The following is a 20,819-nucleotide window of genomic DNA, read 5'->3' on the forward strand; positions in this document are numbered from 1 at the left end:
AACAAGAAGACAATGGCCTAACTATAGATCCCCTTGAGCGCCCCCCCCCCGCCCACCGGGGAGGGGCGGGGTGAGCTGTTTGGTAGGCGCCGAGTGAGCTCCTGCGGCCTCGGGGTCCGGGGAGCGCCCAGCCCAGCGGGCGCGCGCCTGTCCCCGGGCGGTGCCAGGTGAGCCCGGGCGGAGCTCCGAGGCCGAGCGGGGACTCGCCGCGCCCCGCACGCGGCTGCAGGAGCTTCACCCTGGCGCCCGCGCGAGGGGACGCGTTTGGCCCGATTTGTTCAACTTCGGGGGCTTTGGCCGCGCTCCGGCCGCCCTCCCGCCCCCCCCGCGCCCCGCCGCGTCTGGCTTCTCCGGGGCTCCGGAAGGGAAGGAGGCGTGTCCGAGCGGGCGGGAGGGGCCGGTATAAAAGTGCTGGCGGCGCGCCGGGCCGGGCTTCACTCGCCGCCTTGCGCCCGGACCCGGAGCGGGAGCGCCGCGGAGCACGGCCGCGGAGGGGGCGCTGCGCTCGGGCTGCCCGATGCGTGGACTACCTGCCGCCGCCGCTCGTGCAATATGCTGCAGCTCCGGAGCGTCTAAGCCGAGTCGCCACACCGCTGCCTGGGCTGGATCACAGCGCTGCCTTTCCTTATGAAGAAGACACAAGTGAGTGGGGCGCGCCGAGGGCTCGCCGGCTCCCCTGGAAGGGCGCGGCGCCCCGGGGCAGGCCGCCTCTCCCGGCCCGGGCGCGTGGGGCTGCGCCCGCCGGCCGACCCAGGGGGCGCTGGGGGGCCTGGGGGGGCCTCGGGGGAGGAGCGGGAGCGCGGAGACCCGGCCGCTGTCCCGTCGGGAGCGGCCGCCGCTAAGTTGGGAGCTGTCAGCCGGGAGCCGCGGTCCTGTAAAATGGAAGGATCTGCTCTTTGGCCGGGGAGCGCGGGTTATCACGTGGAGGCATCTGTCTGCGCGGGGGACGGTCTCCCGTGGGTCCCGGGAGATTACAGAGCCGCTCCGGGCGCCCGGGCTCGCGCCCTCCCGACCCCAGGGTAGTGTGCACCCGCAGCGGGCGCTCGGGGGCGCGGCGGGGCTCGGGGGCTGCGGAGCTCGGGGGCGCGGCGGGGCTCGGGGGCGCGGCGGGGCTCCGGGGCTCGGGGACTCGGGCTCGGGGCGGCGGGGAACCTGCCCGGCCAGCCGGGAAACTTGGCGCGACGGTCTCCGCCGGGCGTGCGGCTCCGCCGGGGTTTCCAGGGAGCCGTGGATGGGCGACCACCGCCACACTGCACCCACCTTCTTCTATCACAGAAGAGAGAAAAGTTTTCTGTTCTTTTGCGTTTTAAACAGGCACCTCCAATGACAGCGAGGTAATTCCCTGTGCATCTAAATTGTGCATAGTGCATAAACGCGGTGGGTAAAGCACCGCCCAGGGGGAATAGTAGACCCCCACCCCCACCCCTTGAAGCAAATATCTGGCTTCTGGTTTGGAAAGGGCTGCCACGGGACCCCCACCCACGGTGCCTCTCTCCGTCGCAGTCCTTTCCTCCCCCCACTTCACCCCTTAGGAATTTGTGTATCCTCGGTGAGTTGGGTGACGCTGCCCTTTCATCCCCCCAGAGGATCCATCCGAGAATGCAATTCCAAAGGGTGGAAGTGGGGGGGGGGGGGATTGAGAATTTGGCCGGATCGTCAGTTTTTAGAGTGGCATCCATGTGCTGAAAATGCTTTACTGAATGAATTGCTTTGTATCCTATTTTAAATTGATGTGTAGGCCTGGGAAATGTACACAGTCAGAAGGAAGTAGGAAGAACCCAGCCCAATGCACAGGTGTGGGAAGGGCCGGGGGAAGGGACGTTGCCTGGCAGAAAGGACGTTTGTGCCGTCCCCAGGGCAGCTGCCCAAGACTGAGGAGCGGAGCACAGGTTCGTCTGGTGAGCGGGTTAATTCAGAGGCAAAGCACTGAACACCACACCTGGAATCACCACACCGTGCTGTTGAAATACAAATGTTGAAAACTGTCACAGAAAGAAAAGTTTTAATGTCATTATTTGACTTGCACAAGCTTTCTGCTTTGTGGAATAATAAGGGAGGGGAAGTAATTCCTGGTTATTGTAGCATCTTCTCACGTGGATGGTAGTGATGAGAGCTGGTGGAGAAACCGCTACCTTCTAGTTAGGGCGGGGCGGGGGGCGGCGAAACCTTCCTATTTAAACAAGAACACGGGAGATAGATCAGGTTAATGTCCAACACTCCAAAGGGAGACGATGTACTATCGTGTCATTTTGAGAGTCAGTAGGATTGATGATCCTTGCACCCTTGCTTTGCAAAACAAACGTGAGCTCCGTAATCTCCTTTCTCACTTTGATTAAATGACTGTGTAAATCGGATTACATGGAATAATTCCATTGAAAACTAGAAAGAGGTCGATCTAGCCTGAAACGCTGTGGCGTTAGTGACTCAGTGCTGCTGACCAGGGACATTTGAGACTGCTAAGTATTTTAGAAATGTGACCTGCTCCAACCAAGTTAAAGTGCAAGCCCTTGGGGGATCTTGCTGATGTTAAAGGGTTTGCAAGCAAAGGAGGGCAGTGCCCTTGTTGAATGAAGGCATTCATAGCCTGGGATCCAATGACCTTCAAGGTTTCCTTTAAGGATACTTCTAGCAATTTCACATTCTTGCCACTGCAAAATAATACACTTGGAAATAGTAGGAAATCAATAAAATCTTGGAAATAGGGAAGGGGGATTAGATCCTCCTCCTCCTTCATGTTGTTAAATTACCTAATCCAAAAGTTAGAAAGAAATTTGCTGTGCAATTCTAGGTGGATGAGGAATAGCCTAGAGAAATTAGACATTAATAAGTAAGGTCATTTGTTCTGTATCTAGTGTTACCCTTGCCAGAGAGGAGCGTCTATTCATGTTCAACAGCTTAAATAATCACTTAGAAGGATGGCATCAAGGGAGCCTGGGTGGCTCTGTCGGTGAAGCATCTGCCTTTGGCTCAGGTCGTGATCCTGGGGTCCGAGGATCCAGCCTCCGGCTCGCTGCTCAGCGGGGAGTCTCCTTCTCCCTCTGTCCCTTACCCTGCTCATTCTCTTTCTCTTGTATAAATAAATAAAATATTTAAAAAATATATGACATGAATACCAGAGTTCCATCGTAAGGCAAAGGGTTCAGTAGGTTTCCATTACCCAAGATACAAAACAAAAAGATAAAAAACCCAAGATACAAAACGAGAATTTAATAGTAGTAATAATAATAATAAATTTTAGCTTGAATTATAAGCTCTCCAAGAATCTCAGGGACACCAAGTGTTCTGGCTTCTCACTCAAGCCAAGTAAGTGTGGAAATTCTATCAACAACCACTTGGGGTTTGATAAATGATTCCGTCATTTATTTAGTGTGTGTGATGGACTTAAGTATATGGGAAGTAATTACATGGGCAATAGTATTTGGGAGCAATTGTAACAGTAAATTGAATCAGGAGCCTACAGAAATGAATGTGCTTTGCATTTTTTCGGATTTCTGATTGTATTTTATTCATATTGTGTGGTTTTATAGTTTCAGAAGAGAACTGTGGCTCTAGCTTAGAAAGAACATCTATTTCAATGTGCAATTGTGTTTGTTTTTTTTTTTTTTCAATGTGATGCTCTGATATAGTGGTATATTAAATAACAATTGTGCAGCATGTTTGGCAAGACCAGTTAGAAAAGTGCTGTCAGTTTAATGGGCCTGGTGCCATGTTTATCGATGTTATACTTATATTTTGGTTTTGAGATGGTTTGTGAGAGTTTTCATGACTGCTGTCAGTTTTAGAAATACTAAGACTGGAAAAATTCATTTTGTAAACAGTATAGAAAGGCCATTTTAGGTACACACTAATTCTCAGAAAAGAAATAGAATGCTTGTTAGCTTATGTTATTCCAAAGAAAATATCCTCTTTTGTCTTTATGAAATTTGTCATCTGAATGATGACACAAATTTATAGAAAAAAATTAACATTTGTGAAAAGAGCGTTTTTAAATTTTGTCCTTAAAGTCACTCAATTTGGAATGCATGCTTTAAATAATTCTAATTTATATAGCTCTTAATTGATACATTTTGCCAAGACTTTAAAAGTCAAGTGCTAAGTCAATTACATTTAATATAAAACAAGGAAAGTAACCATATGGAAATCTGAGGGCCTGAGCCAAACCAATTAAAATTGCTAAATTTTATTTATGTCTAACTCCTCTGATTTGAAGATAGCAATTGTGAGTCACATTTTTTCTTTAATGTTGAGTGATTAAAATTCTTCCATCACCATAAATAACATTAAAAAAAAAATCACTGCCCAAATAGCTAGTCAGAATATTGCAGGGAAAGTTTCTTGCATGGTCCATTAAACCCCACTGCACGTGCCTTCTCCATCCATGTCTTGGGAGTACCTAAGCTATAATGGAAAGATTCTAGGCTCTTGATTTTGAAAACTTAATTCTGATTTCTCTTTTACCACTGTAAGACAAATGACCCTCAGGCAAATGGTTAAACTTCTTAGGATTTCCATTTTATAATCTGTATGATTATCAATTAGTTATAAAGATTCTTCTCTTTTGATGATTTAAAGGACTAAACAAAATTTTATATAGGCCTTTATCCCAGCACAGTGGTTTACTGTAGTTATAATCAGAATTTATTGTCCCCAAGAAGAGAATTGCCTTGCCGGCAACTTACAAGCCAGAGAAAAACTATTGCAAATGATCTTTAACCAGCAAAGCAGAGAGACCAAGTTTTTATAAATCTGAATCTATGGATTCAGTGTCTCCCATTATAGGTTGTTACCTGCTTATAGACTATAATTTTTTTTAGACTATAATTAATACACATCAAACTTGGATTATGTGAAAAAGGCTCTGTGTAGCATGAGAGATGTTAAATCCTTTAAAGCTATTCTTTAAAGGTAAAACTGAATAATATAAGAATTAAAGATAAAAAAAGAAACTGGAAATATTACTACCATGCCTGATTCACTTCCATATTTCCACACTCTTGCTTTCTAAGTTCCCCTGGTATGATTTGGAGAATTTATTGTAGACTAAAGATACTTGATTTTCTAAGGGGGGCCATGCATTCATTTCTGCAGGGTGTCTTTACCAGGCAACATGCCATGACTTTTTTTTTTTTCATTATGCAAGTTTGTGAGTTTTGAGGTTTTTTTTTTTTTTCTCTTCTTGATTACCTTAGTGTTCCCTTTTGTGAATTAGGGTGTAAATTTGGATATAAATTTGGATATAAATCTGAGGAATGATCTTTTATCTTTGTTTCCTAGTACATGAATCATGAGCAGCTGTAAGACTTTTTTTTTTTTTTTTTTTTTTTTTTTTTTTGGTGTTAGTCACCTGTGTAGTCAGAACAGTTTATGAAACCAATTTTGGAACACCGGATGCTTTTATAATCTATGCTGTTTTCAATTATTTTGTATAGACTTTGTCTCATAGAAACCATTGACTGTAGCCTTACTGATTTATAGATGCAGCAAGATGTTTTTGTCTTTTCACTTAAGTATGTGTATACTAAAAACTGCTTAAAGGGTTAGGAGTTTGATAAAATTGTCATTATTTCATCTCTACTTATTTCCTTCTGTCCAGAAAAAAGGGAGATGGGCAGAGATGGGTGATTTTCTTATAATTAGGCCTCATGGTTCTTTTTTTAAAATCACAATGTGTGTCATCTAAAGAAAGACTGTTCTTTATGTAGCTCTCTTTCTCTTTTGGCTACATTTTACTATCTTTCTAGGCTGCCACATTGACTTGGATATTAGGGGATGGAGTTCTTTTACTAGTCCAGATACTAAGTTGTATGACTTTGGAAAGGCATTTTAATCTCCTCAAACCTCGGTTTCCTCAACTGTAAAGTGAGAAAGTAGGAGTAGGGGATTTCTAAGTGCCTTGCAGTTCTAAAATTCTCTGAGATACTAGTAAGATAGAGGTTTGAACCACATGGCATTTAAGCTTCCTTTGATTCTGAGATTTATGTAGCCATTGCTTTGGGTTGGTGTGAATACAAATTATAATCATTATTTTATGATCGGGAACCAGCCAGTGGGGAGAAATGAAATAAATTTAAGTATAGACTGTTGTACTTTTAGCCATTTCACCTACTACTTGATATTCCTCTATAATAAGAATGACACTTACACTTCCTATGTTAGCAATATCCATGGTTGAAGAGGTTCTTTCTTCTAATCTTTATATTCTCTAGGGGAGGAAGAATCTTAAGGCAAGGTCAGACAGCCAAAGGAGGTCAGTTTACAAAAGGTAATGAATGCCTCCCAATATTTGCTTCACTTTGCTTCCCCAGAGTCTCCAGCATCTGTGTTCAGGGAGTAGAAATGGAGAGCAGCTGGTCATGCAGCAGAAGTATTAGTGGGCAGAATCAAAAGAATGGGTCATATGTGTGGCTCTGGCTCCAGAACCCATCGCTGAGTCTTAGTAGTCTTGGACAAGTCATGGGCAAGTCACAGGCAAGTCTCTGAGTGGTGGTAGTATCTATGAATTGCACCCTAGAGTTAATCCTGAGAAGATAGGAGGGGAGGGGTCTATAGTTGGATGCACAGAAGCTGAAGAAAGAGGGAACAGCCCTTTTGCTTCAGGGAAAAGACAGTTCCCATAGATGACACTTGGCAGAGCCTTTTCTTGCCCTGGCTTTTTGCAGATCTAATATGGTCTCTCACCTGCCTCCTTTCCTTAGCTTCTCTCTAAAACTGACATTTGCTGAGGGTTGGGGCAAGCCTAGTAGCCAGCAGTAGTATTTTTCCTTAGCAGTCAGAAGCCATGACAGTCCTTTTCTTGTTGTTGGCATGAGAATATTCGAAGATCAGTTGGCCCTCTCCTCCAGACAAGAGACCATAGGTTCCTCAGAAAAGAGAGTCTTGACAATGACAGTAATGCTCTTCTCCTCTAAGTGCCCACAGAGTCAAGTGAGCTACCTACTAAAATAAGCAAAACAAAAGGCAGTGATCCAGACAGTTAAACAAGTAGCAGTAGCTATATTCCAGTTACCTGGATGCAGGAATTCAGCACTTGACTTTGCAGGTGTAGCTGTTGCCTTGGGGCTTTGAGAGCTCTGATTAGAATGCGGTCTCAATGGGGGCAGTTAGGGTGCCTTTTCTTTGTTCCTGGTGCACAGACAGCAGCTCAAAAAATCTGGCAGTTGCCTTGCAAAGAATACCTTGCTCCCATGGAAAAGGGCGTAAAGGCGAGAGCAAGAGCAAACCCACCGTCAGCACTCACTTGAAAAGGCAAGCCTCAGCCTCTTTCACCTTTGCAGAAAAGGCATCCTGGTTGCATAATTTTCCTCCAAAGAGCACGGCCCAGAGGGGGGCGTTGTGTTTGTCTCCTCTATACACCCTCTGTTGCCCTTCCAGGAGCCGAACGAAGTTCATCTTCTGAACAAAAGCCCTGTGGCTGCTGAGGATTTTTGCCTCCTTTTTACCTTGATGCAGAATCTGTGAAGCCAGTGACCTTTCCATCTAAGTGCCTTGACTAAACTCTAAGACCGAAAGTCTTCTCATAATTGGCTTGTTTCTCCTAATGCAAGCGTTTGAATGGTAGGGTAACCAGCCCACTGATAGAAATGACAATTTAATAGAGGCTGTCTACTGTGAGAGTCCTCCTTACACTGAGTTTTCTACTGCTGCCTTGGAGTTCCTTTCTTAGTGCCCTCCTAAGCAAATGCCTTGTGGAAACACCCAGATTCCTTGATTGCCAAGAAGAGCATTGCTGAAAAAGTGGGTTGTGTTCTAAAGGCCTTGACCCCCTCCTGGGATGTATTGTCCATATGGATAGCTATCAAAATTTATATGCACTGCAGACCTTTATATGAGGGCAGAGGGAGGGAGGGTTGGAGAGGTTTCATATGAAACGGTTTCTAATGTGATCTTGAAAACCCAAGGATTGCAAAACAAGCCTTGGCAGTCACACATCATTAATTATGGTTCTGTGTGAACCTAAAATTTATTGCTTCTGAAATAGCCAACACATTAGGGCTTTATGTTTTTGATGATCAACTAAAATGTCCTGTAATTGCTTTAGTTTGGATCTTCTGGTGATTTTAGAAAACTGTTCTATTTATCTGGCCTTGCCCAGACCTCTCTGATGTGTTCTGTTAAAGTAGAGGATGGACCAACAACATGTTAATGCACTGCTTGTTAGAAAGAGAAATTATCACAGAAGTGGGGGGTGACTGGCTGGTCTTTTCTGCCTCCAGGTGGTCCAAAATGGGCACTGAAATACAGAAATAAAAAAGCTAGAAAACATTTAGAAAAATGAAAAGGTTATTAGCACAATGTTTTTAATATTAGATGAAATAAATTCTATGTAGAAAAGCACAGGGCTACAAAATAGGTTTTCTATAATCCTTGTCTTTGTGACAACTGTAACCGACTTTTTTTTTTAAGTTTTTCATTTTTTAACCACTGCCCAGGAAAATATTTTTAAGATTTTAGCACGTTTGTTTATAATGTTCCATGATCATAGTACTATATCTAAACAATATTTAGAAAATAGTAGACATCCCCACCCCCGATTTGAAACTTGGATCCGTGTACTCCTGAACAATTCAGTACACTTTTAAATCCCAAACTGATCTGACCATTGTTTGTACTTCTATACAAATGTCACACATAAATTATTCAGCTCGAAGAAAGGAAATTTACTGTAGTTATGTGTCAACTGTTTGACATTTAAACGTGTAGCCATTTTAAATAGCTTCCATCACTGTTTTATAAAATCAAATTACCCTGATACTAAGATCATGCCAAATGGCACTTAGTTGAAAACTGTTCCAAGATTAATTAATTCATAGACGTTTTCTTCTGGGAGGTAGGTACTTTTTTTTTTTTTTTCCAAATCCCATTTCACAGGTAAGGAAACTAAGATAAAATCTTTCCTCTACCAACTCCAAGTGGTTATTGCCAAGACTAACACCCGAAGAGACTTAACTGGCACAACCACAGTGTATCCGTGAGGCTTATTATTAAGTACCTCAAAGATACACATTCTGTTTATAGGAACCTTGAATCAAAAAAAGAAATCCAATTCAGATATTAAAACAGCTGCCAGTGATATTAATGTGGACAAGAAAAAATTTCATGACTCTAGTTGCCTAGCAGAGCAGCTTCTACTAGATGCTAAGTAAATACATATCGAATGTTGCGGAATGAATAGATACCTAATTCAGGTTGCTAGGTGCTGATATTGTTGTTAGAAGCTTTTTTTTTTTTTTTTTTTTTTTAAGCAGAAGGCAAATTATAACTACTGTCCCTGAGTTTATTATACAAACATGTTTGGTTGATGACTGGAAGGGCTTGTTAAATATTTACAGCATAAATTTTCAGTGAATATGCAAATATCATTTACTAGCTAAGACTGGAGACCATGCAAGAAAATAGACAACATTGGATTGAGTTCTAGATCAAGTATATTATTAGTTCTGCTATTTACCATCAGTATGATTTGTAGTGTTTCTCTCTGACCTTTACTTTCCTGATCTTTAAAATGGGTGCAGAAATAACTACCTGTTATAGTATTGATGTGATAATTAAGTAAAATAGTGTCTAATGGGACAGTGACTTATACTTAGTAAATAATCATTTCATTCTCTGCTAGAATTGTGAATCATGGAACATTACGGCAAGTCCACATGCTGTAAGAAATAAATTCATTATCAGCGATACCTGGCTGTGGCTATAAGGCTTGTATTCTGAATAAATGAATTAAAATAATCCTTAGAGATTTATGCCTTAACTGCCTTATTTACATATATTATCGACTTTCTTTCACCCTTATAAGCACTCTTAGTAAATTCAACAAAACTTTCCCCCATTTTGATCTCCTTAAGCTTTCTTCCCTTTCTGAAAAAGGAAACGGTTATACAAAACAGGCCAAAAGACAAGCTGCTTAAGAAGAGAAGAATAGCTAGTTAATAAATTAATACTTGGCCGCTCACCATGGATGAGGCACTGTGCCACAGACTGCACAGGTATATCTCATTTGATTCTAGAAAAAAAAAGAAAGAAAATGTTAAGGAGATACTGATTTTTTTTTTTAAACAAATAAGGAACCTGAAGTTCAGAGAGATTAAGAAAATTTGCCCAAGATTAAAAGAAAAAAAATGCAAGTAAGTGGAAGAGCTTCTTTTCAAACCAAGCCTAATTCTGAAGTCTAAATTCCTCTGAATCACTGCAATAGAATGCAGTAGTATTTAAGTATACATGTGATCTGAAAGGCTTGAGCTTGTGTGTGTGTGTTTGTGTGTGAATGATGTCTTCTAATCTTATACAGGCAAGACTGAGAGGAGGCAGTATTAAGAATTACTGCCAAATCCTTGGTGTCTTTCAAAGAAAATGATACTGTTTTTGGCAGGGAGCAGATTTTAAAGATATTTTAAAATTGTGTTTCAAAAGAAAACTTCTTGGGGGAAAATGATGCATCAGGGATTACTTTCATCAATTTGCTCTGACCTTCTTTCATGCTATTTTTGAAGACAATTTTAAGTAGCTATGATCAGATTAGAAAACTATTTAATGATAATACCCTTATGCCTATGTCTGGCTTTTAAAACTACCAGCCATTTAAGTTGTGACCTTTGCCTTGTACTTCCTTGTCAGCTCAGTCCAAATGGATGGATAGTAAAAATCATTTTCTACATTGATGTCATGATTGTTTAAACAAATGACTGTCAGAGTACCCTTATCAGCAGTATCACTATGTAACTTAGCAACACTTTATTGGAAGTGAAAGTGTCAGCTAGAAGGAATCATTTGAGAACAGAGGTATGGTGAACCAGACACCAGTTAGATGGCCTGCTTTGCTTGACTAAGTATGTAATCCTGAGCCTCAGTTTCCCCATCTGCCAGACAGACCAATAGTACATTGCTCAAAGGTGGTTATAAAGATTAAATTATCCCCAAAAAGTCCTTAGTTCAATGCCCAGCACATTGGAAATACTAAATAAACATTTGCTATTATCATGAGTATTAAACAAATGGTAAATTTATCAATATCAATGACTTCTCTCATCAAGGGACCTTTATTGCAAAGTCTCCACCATCAGCATGAAAGGGAAAGTTGAAGCCATTCATCCAGATAAGTCAGGCTTCAGATTCACTTTACTTTTGAATAATTTGATTGTTTTCATTCCCTACTTTAACAAAAATGGAAAAAAAAGAGCTAAATGTGCATAATTATAATCGCAAGATAGTTTACCTACGAGCAACATTACTTCTGTCATATGCCCAAGGTCACAGAGCTAGTACAAGGTAGAGCTGCTTTATGAACCAGGCAGTCAGGAACCAGAGTCTACATTTCTAAACCCTATGTATGCTGTCCCTGGAACTGGTGGGACAGAATATGAGTCCTTTCCATGAATTGGTGAGTGGATTTCCTACTTTTCCCTGTCTCGGAAGAGCTGGCGTTTTCAGCATCAGCAGAAATGTAGCCACTGGTCAAGGGAGAATGGAAAGAGCTTTTGTGTCAGAGCACCTATGCTTTCCCTCTGGCTTTTGACTCTAGCTTGTGGAGGGCGAATCTTAGGCAAATTATTTAACTTTCCTTAACCTTTTCTTACCCAGATTTTCTCTTCCATAAAAGAATAATGCTTAGCAGCTTTCCTTCCTTTCTGCCTCTCTCCTACTTTTTTCTTCCCTCTACCCCCATCCTTTCCTTGTTTTCCCCCTTCCTTATTTTTTTAACTTAGAAATAGTATGCTGTTTATCTGCTTTGTGGTTGTCATTCACAAAATTGTACTATTTTAAATAATTTTCAGGCTTAATACATATTTTCCTACTATACTGTTAAGGACAAAATTATATGTTTGTGCAAAGGGCTTGACTCACTGGCCTCAAAGACACGTTTAGGACCACAGACTTTGGAGTTAGAGGAGGCCCAAGTCCTAGCTCTGTTATTAACCAAGACCATGTGCATGTTATCAACTTTCTTTCTCTAGGCCTTAGGGTTCCCATCTGTATAATGGGGTAATAAGGGTAATAGTATGCAGTTGGAAGAATATCAAGATTAAATGAGATGATATATGGAAGTTGGCTGACCCAGAACTGATGTTTGATCGGTGGTATCCATAATCTTTGGGGCTGTATTTTACCATCAAAAGAGCAGTATACATCAGACTATATACTGTTTCATTTTGTTCCATTTGTGTGCTGGCTATAATAATTTAAAATCTTGTCATTGAAAAGCAGAAATAATGAGTGATTATGGGAAATAGGATTTTGTAATCGTGAACTAAGATTAGTAAGGGATCTGGATCACATTCAGCAGCCTTCTTGTAACTAAGGATGCTGACATACATGTTGCCTATCTCACAAGCTGGTATGTGTGTGTGAGAGAGAGGTAATTATTAGAGCAGTGCTCTGAAGACTGTGCTGTCCGGGGCCTAAGGTCATATTATTTAATTCTAAGCCTTGAGTGATTAAAAGATTCAAACTTCACAAATTCTTAAGAGCTTTGTGTTTATTAATGTCTTCCAGAATGAGCCTCAAACAACTTTACATATAAGATGTATTGATAGCTTTGGAGACTCCTTGATCTGGTCAGCTTTTCAGATTGGATACTTTGAGTCACTTAATTCTTGTAGCACTCTGATTTTCTCATTTGTAAAATGAAGTTTATAATAGTGTCTCATTCCTCAGGTGGCTGTGAGGATGAATGAGCCAGTACATGCAAAGGACTAGTACCATGCCAAATACCTAGGTAAATGCTAACTGCTTTCAAGCAAAATGCATTTTTACATTCAAAAATTGTTTGTTTTTTCTCCCCCCCCCCTTTTTTTTTTTTGCATGTGTTGAATTTAAGAAGTGTGTTGGAATCAGTAGTTTGGGGGTGTTTTCAGTATGAATTCAGATTTTATTTTTTATTTTATTATTTTTTAAGACTTTATTTATTCATGAGAGACACACAGAGAGAGGCAGAGACATAGACAGAGGGAGAAGCAGGCTTGATCCCAGGAACCAGGGATTATGACCTAAGTCAAAGGCAGATGCTCAACCACTGAGCCACTCAACCGCTGAGCCACTCAGGCATCCATCAGATTTTTTTTTTTTAATGATAGTCACAGAGAGAGAGAGAGTGAGAGGCAGAGACATAGGCAGAGGGAGAAGCAGGCTCCATGCACCGGGAGCCTGACGTGGGATTCGATCCCGGGTCTCCAGGATTGCGCCCTGGGCCAAAGGGCAGGCGCTAAACCACTGCGCCACCCAGGGATCCCCATCCCTCAGATTTTATTTTCTTATAGGTAATTGTGTTTCAGGAGTAAGGGCTTGACTGTCCAGGTTTGTCTTTTCAAGTTTTGTGTCAATCAAACAGATGCAAGTGACTTCTGTCAGTCAAATTACTTTAGGTAAACACCCTAAAGTGTTACATCCTTTGACAGAACATGACACTGTTATGTACCTTTTGATGGAGTGCTGACTTGTTCAAAGCACTTGTAAAAGACCACAAACTGTCCTGTGTTCTGACATCCTATTATCTTAAGGCCATTTCTAGAGGTTTCTTGACTGAATCTTTGATCATTGCTACCTCTGTGATTAAACTACCAATACAGAAATGTGTGAAGTAATTTTGAGTTCATTCAGAGTAGATCTAGCACAAAAACTTGAACCAAGACTGTGAAACCAAGGAGTGAAATTTATTTTTTAAATATTTTATTTATTTATTCATGAGAGACACAGAAAGAGAGAGGCAGAGACACAGGCAGAGGGAGAAGCAGGGTCCATGCAGGGAGCCTGATGTGGGACTCGATCCTAGGACTCCAGGATCACACCCTGGGCTGAAGGCAGGTGCTCAACCACTGAGCCACCCAGGGATCCCTAAACCCAAAGGAGAATGGAATGGAAACACTGGCATATATTATTTTGGTAAGTAGTTTAGGAGGAGAACTGGAGTATGAGGGAACTTAGTTTGCAGCTTTCCCTGAAAATTTTTGTCCTGGCATTTGGGGGGTTCTGTAGGAACATCAGAATAAGAGTTTGCTAACATGGGAGATCATATCCTGAATTCAGTTATGTAGCATTAGCATTTTAGTCCGTGTCCATTTCATTATCCAACAAAACAAGTGGTGATTCCTGCAGTTTTAAAGGTTTTAATGCACACAATCTAGAATGATTAGAGGAAGTCTCACTATGTAACTACCCTGTTTAAAATCTTCCCCTGACTTTTCATTATGAGCAGGATAAAATCCAAACCCTCATCACCTTCTACAAGCTTCTCTGTCTTGTTTGTTGCTTATTCCCCCCACTCTAAGTGGTAACCTCTAATAACACCGTGCAGTGGTATGGCGATGGACCCACCACACTGCCCTTGGTCTTGAGGGTGCCATGGGCTATTCTTCATCCATCTTCCGTTTGTCTAGCTGAGATGTTCTCTCTCCTCAGAAGCCCTCTGTGATGTTTGTTTGCCCTTATACTTCAACTCCCACTGGTCTTGTGTTAGTGACTTTACCCTAAGCTTCCACAGCATTTAAAAAAAAAAAAAATCGGGCATCTGTGTGGCTCAGCTCATTGAGCATCTGACTCTTAGTTTCGGCTCAGGTCACGATCTCAGGGGCCATGAGATGGAGCTCCTCATCCTGCTCCGTTTGTAGCAGGGACTCTGCTTGAGGTTCTTCCTCTCCCCTCTCACTTTGCCCCCCACTCCCAGCTCACCCACTTGCTCGCTCGCTCTCACAAATAAATAAATCTTTAAAAAAAAAAAAATCCGAGAGTGGTCATTTGGGTGGCTCAGTTGGTTAAGCATCTGCCTTTGGCTCAGGTCATGATTCCAGGGTCGTGGATGGAGCCCTGCATTGGGCTCCCTGCTCAGTGGGGAATCTGCTTCTCCCCCTTCCTCTGCCTCTACCCCCACCACTTGTTCTCTGTCTCTGTCTCTCTCTCTCTCTCTCTCTCTCACTGTCTCAAATAAGTCTTTAAAATAAATAAAATCATATAGTATGAAAATACAATAGTGAAATTATCTTCTTATTTACCTGTCTACCTGGCTAAATTGCCTCATATTGGTATTTCCAGTTAGTGACTCAGAACTTAAATCTTGAAGATTTTCTGAACCAAATCATGATTGGTTGGTTCAGACCAAACTGTAGCATTTTGAACACCTATCAGCATTCTAAGTGTAGATCTGGTATTTCTCATTTTTTATGCCTGCTGATCTCAGTTGATAGAAGGAAAGTGATTTGGAAGGCAGGAGGAGCTTTAGAACATTACTATTATATATAGATGTCAATAAGAAATAACATGTAATTGTCCATGCAACACTGGCGTGCATGAACATACAATGTTCAAACGTAATTCTATTTGGAGAGAGAAATGGGCCACTTAGGCTTATGTAAGAGAATGGAGACCATGGATTTTTTTTTTAATTAAAAAAAATTTTTGGACCATGAATTCTGTAAAAAGGGGGTCATGGGCAAGTTGCTGGCAATCTTTAAGGAAATAATATTATAGGTTGAATGGCAAGTGACAGCAAGTGTCTGCTAATTCAAGATATATAGAAGGTTTAAGATCCAGAAAATATTTTAGACCTAATACAGTTGCTGACAAAGAAAATACACAGTGTATCTCCCCCAATTCTCTCCATCTATGAGAGTGGTATTGTGGATATGCCTTTTTGCAGAAGAGAAATGTGAGTTTGGGGAGGTTGAGCAAGTTACTCAACATCTTAACATCTAGACAGTCTTCACACCTGGTCTCTTTGCCCTAAGCCTTTGTTTGCTTCATACCAATATATGTCATCATCTTGTATTGCCTACATAGGGTATTTTTCTTCATATATAATAATGAATAAGACTATTGTAAATATAGTAAGTAGGTTCTTCCATGGCTTACCTGCATTTAAGATGCTTCCTTTTAGATTTTCTTTTCATAGTCTGTGCTAGTTAATAGTGCAGTAGGCAAGGACAGGGTGTCCTATAGATTTAGATACTGATGTGTATAATGTCTATTTAAGAAAGCGAAGGAAGACAGAAATGTGACAATAGAAGTTTTAGATAGTTCAGTTTGAGTGTTTAAGGATTGAAGACAGGTGTGATTAAGGAATTTAGCAAAAAAAAATGATGCTTCAATACTTAAGATCAAAGATCTATTTATGTGTGGAGGAAGGTTAGAGAAGGATTAATAAGAAGTGATGTTTTCAGATATCTTTGATGAGAACCCACCATGTTAGTGACCTAGAGCAGTAATACAAATGCTTTACAGTGATAGAGTAGCAATATATAGATTGTGTACTTTAAAAAAATTCCTAAAACTCTTTTGATGCCAAGTTTTCCAAGTTCTGAAGGTTCTTTTAAATTTAAATTCAATTAATTAACATATAATGTATTACTGGTTTCAGAGGCAGAGGTCCGTGATTCATCAGTCTTATATAATACCCAGTGCTCATTACATCACGTGACCTCCTTAATGTCTATCACCCAGTTACCCCACCCCCCACCTGCTCCTCTCCAGCAACCCTCAGTTTGTTGTTTATGATTGAGTCTCTTACAGGTTTGTCTCCCTCTCTGATTTCGTTTGTTTTATTACCCCCCCTTCCCCTATGATCCTGTTTTGTTTTTTAAGTTCCACGTATGAGATCATATGATAATTGTCTTTCTCTGACTTATTTCACTTGGTATAATGTCCTCTACTTCCATCCATGTTGTTGCAAATGGTAGGATTTCATTTTTAACGGCTGAGTAGTATTTCACTGTATCTAAGTTCTGAAGTGTTAAAGTTAGGCAGTGTTGTAGCATGGTCTATTTTCATTTTTTTCCCCTTCCTTTTCGTTAATCAAGCTCAGTTTGGGGTGTAGAATGAAAAAGTTAACATTTCTGGAACCTATAAAACTTCTGAGGTTTTGAATAATTACTGTGTCACAAAGAGCAAAGTCTATCTCCTGCCCTAATTTGCAAATGAAAGCTCAAAAAAAGTACCATAAATGAGAGATAACATACAAAAATTAAACAGTGAAGTAGATTGCAAAATTATTTGTGCAGACTTGGCACTTAAATCCTACAGTAGCTGAAGCATATCTTTTAAATTTCATTTAGCTGGATGCCCTGCTCACACAGGCCTCTCTTCACTTCCTGAGGAAGTAGATCCCCATTCTCCCCCCTATGGTGAGAGAACCTCTGTGCTCCCCAAGCAGTCCCTCTGTTTACATTTATTCCCCCATCCTCCTTTGATTCCTCAGCAAAGCAGCTGCTTTGAAAAGAAGCCCAAAGGATCATCTTGCAATGGCTACCCACTCACTCTCTTTCCTGACCCAAGGAGAAAGTTCCTTTTTTTTCCTCCTCCTGGCATTATTTAGAGTAACAACTTGAGGTTTTAAAGTACATTTTTCATATTTTGTTTTTTTTAAACTAGGGAATATTATCAAGTAAGCTTCCAAGTCCAACTTGAGGGAGAATTTTAACACTCAAAGTAGTTTACATTTACTTTGAGATTATTATCTCAGAACCCTTTTAAAAATTCTAAAAATCTGCAGTGCCAATAGTCAGATCCTTATATATTGTAAAAGGTCTTCTTTTTAATTTCTGTTGTACATCTTTTTTCTCTACTGAATTTGGAGTCTCTTCCTATATGGTGGTATTACGGAGAAGGCTAAGTATAATTTCATGAATATCATGGTGAAAAATTGAAATAAAAGAGCTCGCCACTTATTATTGCATTTTCACATTAATAGACACAACTAAAGCCTATTTGGGGGGAGCAATCTGGCATACAACTTTCTGTTTCTTGCATCCAGGTCCTGTGAGAGGGGAGCAGTAATAGCATGCCTCGCTTACTCTGAAGAAAAGGTAACATTTTTGTTCTTTAGTCAAACTAGGAATGGATCCGGATGACAAAAACCACATCAGTTCTATGAACTTTTTTTTTTTTTTTTTTTTTTGCCTGCTTTAGTAGCGATGACTAGTAAGTCAACCAGTGCTTTGGGAAGAGCTAGGAATATAATAGTGAAAAAAGATTACCTTGTTGCTGTGCTTCATGGAGCTTATAGTCTATCCTTGGTTTTATATTCTGATTTACCATTTTCATGGAGCCAGAGAAGTATTTAAAGGCACAGAGAAGGGATGCCTGGGTGGTTAAGTGTCTGCCTTTAGCTCAGGGCATGATCCTGGTCCAGGGATCAAGTCCCCCATTGGGCTCCCTGTAGGAACCTGTTTCTCCCTCTGTCTCTCTGCCTCTCTCTGTGTGTGTCTCTCATGAATAAATAAATAAAATCTTTAAAAATTTTTCTTTTAAAAAGGCACGGGGAAAATGGTTAAAAGTTCAACCCAAAAAAGCATGTAGCTAACGTCCCATTTCAAGTAATTAAGAGAAGGTTGCAACATTACTCACACTTGTTGTTAGGATTTAGCAGTAATTGGACCCTAGAGGGAAAAGTGTGACAATGGTTTATGGCCAATTGCTGATGAGTAAAAGTCTTCTGTTTATCCTGTATTCATTCATTTAAAAAATATTTATGAGAGGCTTCTCTGTGCTCAGCAGTGCTGTGTCCATTCTGGACAAAACAGTGAGGCTCTGAAAGTACCAGCCTTATGGTGCTCAAACTCGAGTGCAGGAGATAAATTATAAGCAAAACTGGTGGGTGATGTTGTAATTCCGTTGTGTGAATATGGACGCCATCTGTTGAGAATTGAATCCTACATTATCCAGAGCTCATCTGTGCCCCAGTTCATAAAGCCAAGTTTGTACTGTAACCATCATGGTCTGTCCTATATAAGAAGATTTGAACTCTGTGTGGGCACTCCAGTGGCAGTTTGCACCACATGCAATCCACAAACGTGAAGGAGCATGCACCGTGAGTGAGGGGCAGCTCAGGGAACTGGAGGCAAAAGTGAAGAACAGAATAACATAATTCACATCCTCACACCACTGACATTCTTGTCAGCAGGGACAGGTGATAAAAGAGTAAACTAATTGGGTAATGAAGATAATTTCTGATGAAAAGTGTCAGTGGGAATAAAACTGATATGAGAAGGTTTGGAGCTACTTAAGACAGGTCACCTGGGAAAGTTGCTTTGAGCAGGTGGTAGTCTCATGGAATCCTGAATGATGAGAAGGACTTGCCTTTGCAGAGCCCAAGGGGAGAAAGCTCTCTGCAGCAAGTGCAAAGGGCTTATGGCATGAATACACTTCAAGTGTTTTCAGGAACAAAAAAAAAGGGCCAGTGTGGCTGTTGGGAGTATGGGGGAGAGAGAAGGCCATGTGCTAAGATTTGAGCATGGAGGTAGGCAAGTTTGCATCAAATACATAGAGCTTGGTGGGCCTTGTTCTGCAGCTTGCATGTTGTTATAAATGGAATAGAAAGGTATTCAGAGATTTTAAGAAGGCAGCCAGTGGTGTTTTATATTCCACTATTGTAAGTAGCAAGCATGAAAGCAAAGAAGGCTGGCTATTTAGGGGCCCTCGAGGCCTTCCAGGTAGGCGTGGAGCATGTCCTATAGCAGTACAGGGGGAGACAGAGAAAGGTGAATGTTGCAAGATTTATTCTGGTGGTAGAACTAATAGGACAAAACAGCCTGGATGTGGAAATAGGGGAAGAGGAAAAATCAAGGATAGGGCCCAGGGCTTTGGCTTGAACCACCATGCTTCAGGTGTGGGGATGCTTGTGCTAAGTGTGGTTGGGAAGACAGCAATAATAGGAACCGTGGAAGCATCGATAGGGGTGTGCTGTTTGTCCGGTACTATCCCAACTGCTTTCCATCTATAACTCCTTTTAGTCTTCAGCAAGCCTAGGAAGTAGGTGCTATGATTAGGTCCATGTTGCAGGTGGGTAAACTAAAGCACAGAAAGGTGAAGTGACTTTTCAAGGGCTACGAGGTCGGTCAGGGGCAGAGTAGAGACTCCGAGGTGGGCAGTCGGATTTTAGAATCCCCACCTCCCAGCCCCAACTCTGCACTGCCTCTCTGTGCACGAGTAAACACGAATGTTTTCTAAAGCTGTCTTGAAATTATCACTGAAGCTCTAGTTGACTTTTGAAACTCTGCTGTTTAGGTTAACGTTCACCCATTGCCAAACAATTCACTCTCACTTTTATACCAGGTCAAGATGGGCCTGCCTGCTTTGGGAGAGCTGATCCAAAGGCAAGCCCAGGGGCAGTTTCACAACCTCTTTATCATCTTCCTGTGCTGATCTTCAATCTGCAGGGAGCAGAACATACACGGGATGTGACCTCTGCTATTAGTATGACTTTTAGTTTTGAATTCAACATCTAAAGGATTAGTAATAAAATAACTATAGCACCGGCAGTCATGTCATGATCTGTTACATACCTCTTGCAGATGCTTGACATAACACTGTCTTGTTTCAAAAACCCAAAGAAATGCTAGCCCCACGAGAAGACTGAGGCTCAGAGAGCTTACATAATTGGTTCAAGGTTACGGCATGTCAGTGACAGACTTGGGATTTGAATCCATGTCTTCGCTGATGTCATCTGCACTCAGCGTCATCTCCTTCATCAACAATGTACTTGCAGTGAAAAGTGTCTTGTTCTGGGACGCCCAGGTGGCTTAGCCGTTGAGGTCTGCCTTTGGCTCAGGGCTTAATCCCGGGGTCCCAGGATCCAGTCCCACATCAGGTTCTCTGCATGGAGCTTGCTTCTCCTTCTGCCTGTGTCTCTGCCTCTCTCTCTCTCTCTGTCTCATGAATAAATAAATAAAATCTAAAAAAAAAAAAAGTATCTTGTTACCAAAGGAACATGTCCTGGGCATGTCAAAGATAAATGCTTTGTTGTGCCGTAGGTGGTAGAGTGGCATTCACATTCTCATGGGTTGCCAAAAATTGCTTTTTTTTATTTTTGAATTTTAAAATGATGCTTATAACTTGCA

General features: G+C 41.5%; 1 protein-coding gene across 2 annotated transcripts in view; it reads left to right on the forward strand.

Annotated features, from left to right (window-relative positions):
* The first annotated feature begins 420 nt into the window (after window positions 1-420).
* Window positions 421-20,819, forward strand: part of KITLG (KIT ligand) — an 81,916-nt gene continuing 61,517 nt past the window's right edge. The window contains exon 1 of one of the 2 annotated variants that reach the window (XM_055336567.1): window positions 421-642. In XM_055336567.1, coding sequence (XP_055192542.1) covers window positions 628-642 — 15 coding nt within the window. In that variant the 5' untranslated portion in view covers window positions 421-627. The remainder of the gene's footprint in view (window positions 643-20,819) is intronic. The other variant, XM_055336566.1, reaches the window with a different exon arrangement.

Source organism: Nyctereutes procyonoides, unplaced genomic scaffold (genome assembly GCF_905146905.1).
Source record: "Nyctereutes procyonoides isolate TBG_1078 unplaced genomic scaffold, NYPRO_anot_genome, whole genome shotgun sequence".
NCBI lineage: Eukaryota > Metazoa > Chordata > Mammalia > Carnivora > Canidae > Nyctereutes > Nyctereutes procyonoides.